This window comes from Ochotona princeps, chromosome 2, assembly GCF_030435755.1.
Source record: "Ochotona princeps isolate mOchPri1 chromosome 2, mOchPri1.hap1, whole genome shotgun sequence".
Classification (NCBI taxonomy): domain Eukaryota; kingdom Metazoa; phylum Chordata; class Mammalia; order Lagomorpha; family Ochotonidae; genus Ochotona; species Ochotona princeps.
Genome location: NC_080833.1, coordinates 98834666 through 98840665, shown reverse-complemented (window position 1 = coordinate 98840665; position 6000 = coordinate 98834666). Strand labels below are relative to the sequence as shown.

Sequence of the window (6000 nt, the reverse complement as noted above, 5' to 3'; positions counted from 1 at the left end):
AGGAGGAGAGACAGAGAGGAAGATCTTCTGTCCGATGATTCACTCCCCAAGTGAGCGCAGCAGCCAATGCTGTGCCAATCCGAAGCCAGGAACCAGGAACCTCCTCCAGGTCTCCCACGCGGGTGCAGGGTCCCAAAGCATTGGGCCGTCCTCGACTGCTGTCCCAGGCCACAAGCAGATAGCTGAATGGGAAGTGGAGCCGCCAGGATTAGAACCCGTGCCCATATGGGATCCCGGGGCGTTCAAGGCGAGGGCTTTAGCCGCTAGGCCACGCCGCCGGGCCCTGCATGTATTTTAATTATCTAGGAAAAATCAACTCCTTTTCAAATCAAGAATCACTGAACCAGGATCTGTATGAAGGAGTAAGACAGAAATCTGTAGCTCTGATCTAATGAGGGTAATTGTTTCCACATGTGTATGTTAAAGCCAGAACTCATCTATTGAGTGCTTTTGTCAACTGGACTGTCACAGAAATACCTGCCTGGGTCACAGACATATGGCAGGCACTAGGAACTGCCTTTTCTTCTTGGATGACTGTTGTATTTCATTTGCCCATTTTTAAGTAGTATAAAATGGCTACCTTGTTTGAAAGCAAACAAGTGACAGCAGCTTCTTCATAGGTCAGAGAACCCATGCACAGCACGGGAAACCCCCACATGGGGTCCCCAGGGCCTCTGGGGAGTGAAGGCTCTCTATAACCCATGACCAAGACCTCACAGACCCTAACTTGTCTAACATTTTTTCCTGCTGCTTTTTAGAAGTTTAATTCTGACAGGAATTAAAAATGATACTTTTCGCAGTTCATCTACAGAAATATGTTCCTTATCAATTAGCATTTACAATAATTTAATTGATACAAATATGCATGAATGCATCTACTCCACGATCAATATTCTCTAACAGTTATGATCAAATGTTAAAATTACCTGCTCTTACAAAGACAGAAGAAACAAAAACCAGGAATTACTTTGTTAAAGGATTTCCTTGAAACAAAATTCAGTGACACATCAGACAAGAATAGTTGATTGTCAAACAACATGAATCTAAACTGTAGGCTCCTCCATCCTTCCTTCTGCCTCCTGGCTAGGACGCAAGGAAGCCCAGCTGCAGAACTAATGGAATCCTCAACTACTTGGCCAGAGTCAACGTCAGTCCTAACAGAAATAACTCTCAATTATTCACCAAATGTAGCCAGACCATAACACCAGTCATCTTTGGGTGCTGGGTCCAGAAACGATAAAATTTTTAAACTTCTACTTTCCAAACATTCTGTAATGAAATATGGTATTACTCTTATAATGCAAAAAGAACTCGAAACTAACCAAAAATGACAGACACATTAATGCACTGTTTTATTTTAAAAGGTTTCTCATTTCACAAGAATTAAATGTTTACACCTGCCTTCCTTCTATTGATGAGGGGCCAATCCCCAGCCTCCAAAGACAGACAAGTAGGATTCTATAGTTTGAAACTTTGGGTCAGATTTTGTTCATCACTTACAAAAAGGATAATGGCAAAAGCCCCACAGTCTGTTAGGCGGGTAGAAACAATGAAATTTATTAGATCCTTATTGTAATTCGGCTCAGCACAGAGAAATCAACAGGAGTAGAAATGACCCAGTGATGCAGAGCCCAACATACAACTGGGGCATAAAGTACATAGAAGTGCTCCAGCAAGTACAAAGGTACAGATGGCAAAACGAGCCATTGCTGCAAGACAAAACAGGATAGTGCCTGCACCCAGTGTGGGGTGACACCTTCAGGACCTTCAGGAGCAGCAGCAGCAGTTACAAGCCTCACCTCTGTTGCAATTCTTCTGTCACCAAGAGATGCCTAGCAGTGGGAATTCTGAAACCGCAGGAATGTACCTGGTTGGGAACATGACCTAAAGCAACAGCTGCCCAAACTTGCTGACTTCTAATTCAAACTTCCACTTGAGACAGTCTTAAAGTTTCAGGGGAAAACAAGCATTTTCAACATGAATTTAGGGAACTAAGCATAATGCTGATCTACTAGGAAATTGAGAACACTTAAGTAAAAGTCAACATTTCCCAGGAAATCACTGTGCTCTCCATTCTGACCTCACAGGTAGGGCAAGATCTGAAGCATCCAAATGTTGCCCAAGTCTCCTTGCACAACACTGAAAACAAACAAAAACTTAGGAAAGATGATTTTCTTTCTTCCCTTATTAAAAACCTTTTGTTCCCTTTACATCCAACTGTTGAACACATCACTTTTTCACTGCCCCTTTCCTCGACAAAGCTTTAGCACTTAGAGCGAGCATGACTTAGAAGCTAATTGCTGGTACTAGAGCCTCAGATGGGAACTTTTCTGGAAGTGGGGAATAAGCAGGAACTGAAAGAATCACATAATTTAAGTAGCAAATACAGGTAACAGAGCCATGGCCACATCCCTGACTCACAGCGCACTGCTTTGGTACAGCTGTACAGTGCGGATCCTGTGGCACTGAAGGCACATGGAGCCCAAAGCAACAACAGGCTGCGACCAAGCCAAGAACTCAAATTTCATCAATTGATCAAAGGTGAGGGCTTCAGGGCACACACATGACCTCTGAGTGCTTTTTCTTGGGCATAAAATCGAAGTGCTAATGTCAGTGGGTCCTGAAGATTCCTGGTGAGGAGAATGGAAGGGGGGAGATATCAAAGATGGTTGAAGATTAAACTTGAAAGGAGCTTGGTCTTGGTCCATTGAAATGGTGAGAAATTTTACATATCTGTTGAAGGTTAAACTTGAAAGGTGGTTGGTCTTACATATTTGCTTCTAGATCTTCGGGAAGGAAAAGGCCACATCATCCCATTTCTAGACACAGATCAGCTGACCACTCTGGAATGCTGACTTGAGTTATTTGCCCAGAAGTCATGAGTCTGGACTTGAGTTCTGGACAAATCCATAGCAACCCCCCTCAAGGCAGTGATGGCTTCTCTCGTAAAATCTCTCCTCTGGCCTCCTTTGTGACTGTAGAAGTCAGTCCATGCTCAGTGTCCGCTCAGTTCCAGCCTTGCCTGTCTTTATAAGACTCACGGACAGCCTGTCTTAGTGAGTGGCAGAAAAGACTATCATTTGGTCTTTGGGGAGGCATCCACCTCACTTGATCATCTGAGTTTCTTCATCTGCATCATAAAACTCTTCCTCTTCCTCACTCTCACTCCCCAGCGTGCTGCCCTTGTCAGCAGACTGGAACAGGACAGGAGAAAGCAGCAGTCAGAGGGTGGCATGGCATTCCTGACTGCCACTGACAGACTCATGCTTCTGCCATCCCTTCCTCAAAGCAGCAGCCCCCACTGTGTTCTGAGGAAGCTTCTGGAATCACCAGCCATTGTTTTTTCTCCTAGAATAAGCGGCTTCTGCACCCCACCCTGACCTCCCAACCTGGGCCACTGAGGCCCACTTTGCAGGGATATCCTTGTTCTCAAAAAGCCAGCATCCCTGGCTATTGGGAAGGATTATGAAGACACCCTCCTACCTGTGGAGGGTCCAGGGCCTGCAGAGACAGTGCCTCCTCCCCCAGCCGCCGATAGGAATACACTTGAAGGTCAGAAACTGTCTCGAGCAACGGATTATTGAGCGTCTCTGGCAACAGCAAACTCAGGAGGCCCGAGGTCAGGCCAGTAATTCCAAAGACAATGAAGGGGAGAGACCACTGCACATATTTCTGAGGAATAAGCAGGGAGGTAAACACACAACCTCAGTGTTAGTTTCCTTGGCAGTTGCCATCAGGCAGGCAGTGGGGGGCAGTCATGTTGGGCAAGGGTGGAGGAAACGGTCATGTTTCTCCCCCAATTTTTTTCTCTACCCATGGAGATGTATAATGGGAAATCGTGAAAGGATTCTGGGGAGATAGGACTACATGGACAGCAAGGGGAAGTGGCACAGATGCATCGGGCTGATTTACACACAGGCTGGGGATAACAGACCAGGGTTGCATCTGAGCAGGGAGGGCCAGCCCAGCCAAAGTTCACAGAGATCCTAGTGTACTTTTCCAGAAGTTTATAACAAAATGGCCCCCTACATATTCCTCACTGGCAGGCACTCCAAAATAATGATGGTGAATTTTTTTTAAAGATTTATTTATTTTTATTGGAAAGGTGGATATACAGAGGGGGAGAGACAGAGAGGAAGATCTTCCATCCGATGGTTCACTCCCCAAGTGACCGGAACGGCTGGATCTGAGCCAATCCGAACCCAGGAGCTAGGAGCTCTTTTGGGTCTCCCACGTGGGTACAGGGTCCCAAGGCTTTGGGCCGTTCTCAACTGCTTTCCCAGGCCCAAAGCAGGGAACTGGACGGGAAGTGGGGCCACCAGTATTAGAACCGGAGACCTTATGGGATCCTGGCGCGTGCAAGGCGAGGACTTTAACCACTATGCTATTGTGCCGGGCCCTGATGGTGAATTTTAAACTCCTCAACCTTGGAACTGGTCAAAGCACCCCATGTAGTTTGATGTTATAATCAACAGGTCCAGGGATAAAAGATACAAAAACTCAGAAAGCAGCCAGTAATATGATACAGTAGGTTAGGCTGCCACCCAAGACACTGGTGTCCCATATACAAGCATGGATTTGAGTCCTGGCTGCTTTGTTTCTGATCCAGCTCCCTGCTAATGTGCCTGGGAAAGCAGAGAAAGATAATAGGTATCTGCCACCTATATGGAGGACCCAGGTGGAGTTCCAGGCTCATGGTTTTGATCTGACCCAGCCTGTGCACTTGAGGTCACTTGGGGAATAAACCAGTAGATGGAAAATTTCTTTGTCTTTGTCTCCCTCAAAATCCTGTGTGTGTATATGTGTGTATGTGTAATTCTGCCTTTCAAATCAATAAATCCTTATGAATCTCTGGAAAAAAAAAACTCATACATCGCCAGGCACTTAATGCAGCAGTTAAGACAATGCTCGGGATGCAAAAATGCCACATTGGGATTTCTGAGTTCACTTCCTAGCTCCACTGCTGACTTGACCCAATTTCCTGTTAATGTGTATCCCAGGAAGCAGTTGCTGACAGGTCATGTCCTTGGGTCCCTGCCACCCACATGGGAGATCAGAAAAGGACCTGGCTCCCAGCACTGGCCTGGCCCAGCCTCCACTGCTGCAGCAACTGGAGAGCAAACCCAAAGATGGAAGATATGTCTGACTTACAAATAAACAAAATGAAAATTCTAAACTAAGATAACAACAAAACTCTAATCATGTATATTTGGGTTGTATACTGTCTAAACTGGACATGGTAAAGGGCTGGTGTGCGAGCAATTGCTTCTGAGATCTGTTAGATATTCTTTCAGAAAATTTAAATAGTTTCCTCCCATACAAACAGGTTCAAAGTCAGCACAGACAGCCACTGCATGCAGGTTGCCACTTTGGGTCTTCCTGAGCTGACGTATGTTTTAGAATTTGGGCAAATGCTGTGCTGAGCCTTAGGATGCTCTGGTTCGGACTTTTACTTCCAGGAGTAGATCCACTTTGTCGTCGTCTTCTTTAAAATCTATTTTTATTAGTCAGACATACAGAGAGAGAAGACAGAGAGGAAGATCTTCTGTCCACTGATTTACTCCCCAAGTGGTTGCAACTGCCGGAGCTGAGTTGATCTGAAGCCAGGAGCCTGGAGCCTCTACCGAGTCTCCCACGCGGGTGCAGGGCCCCAAGACCTTGGGCTATCCTCAACTGCTTTCCCAGGCCACAAGCAGGGAGCTGGATGGGAAGTGGGGCTGCCAGGATTAAAACCAGTGCCCATATGGGATCCTAGCATGTGCAAGGCAAGGACTTCAGCCATCAGGCTACCAGACCAGGCCCTAGCTCCACTTGTAACTAGGATTTCCCCTACAGACACTCCATTCACCCTTTCCAATTTTTCAAAAGTGGAAAGAGGTTGAGGAAAATGGAGAGAGGAGGAAGGTGTGAAGAAGGGAAAGAGAACGGGGAGGGAGAGGAGTGAGAAGTGGGAGGTAGAGGTGGAAAGGCTCCTGTTTCCATCCACCTTCCCACAAACCC

General features: G+C 46.2%; 1 protein-coding gene across 4 annotated transcripts in view; it reads right to left on the bottom strand.

The window, feature by feature from the left end:
• Positions 1-1143: 1143 nt before the first annotated feature.
• Positions 1144-6000, bottom strand: part of SLC22A15 (solute carrier family 22 member 15) — a 78972-nt gene continuing 74115 nt past the window's right edge. For 3 of the 4 annotated variants that reach the window (XR_009244903.1, XM_058660102.1, XM_058660103.1), the window contains 2 exons: positions 3484-3672; positions 2677-3194 (listed from right to left, as the gene is read on the bottom strand). Coding sequence is in view for 2 of the 4 variants with exons in the window: in XM_058660102.1 (XP_058516085.1) it covers positions 3105-3194; positions 3484-3672 (279 nt within the window). In the remaining 2 variants the exon portion in view is untranslated. Of the gene's footprint in view, positions 1848-2676; positions 3195-3483; positions 3673-6000 lie in introns of those variants that run through there. The other variant, XR_009244902.1, reaches the window with a different exon arrangement.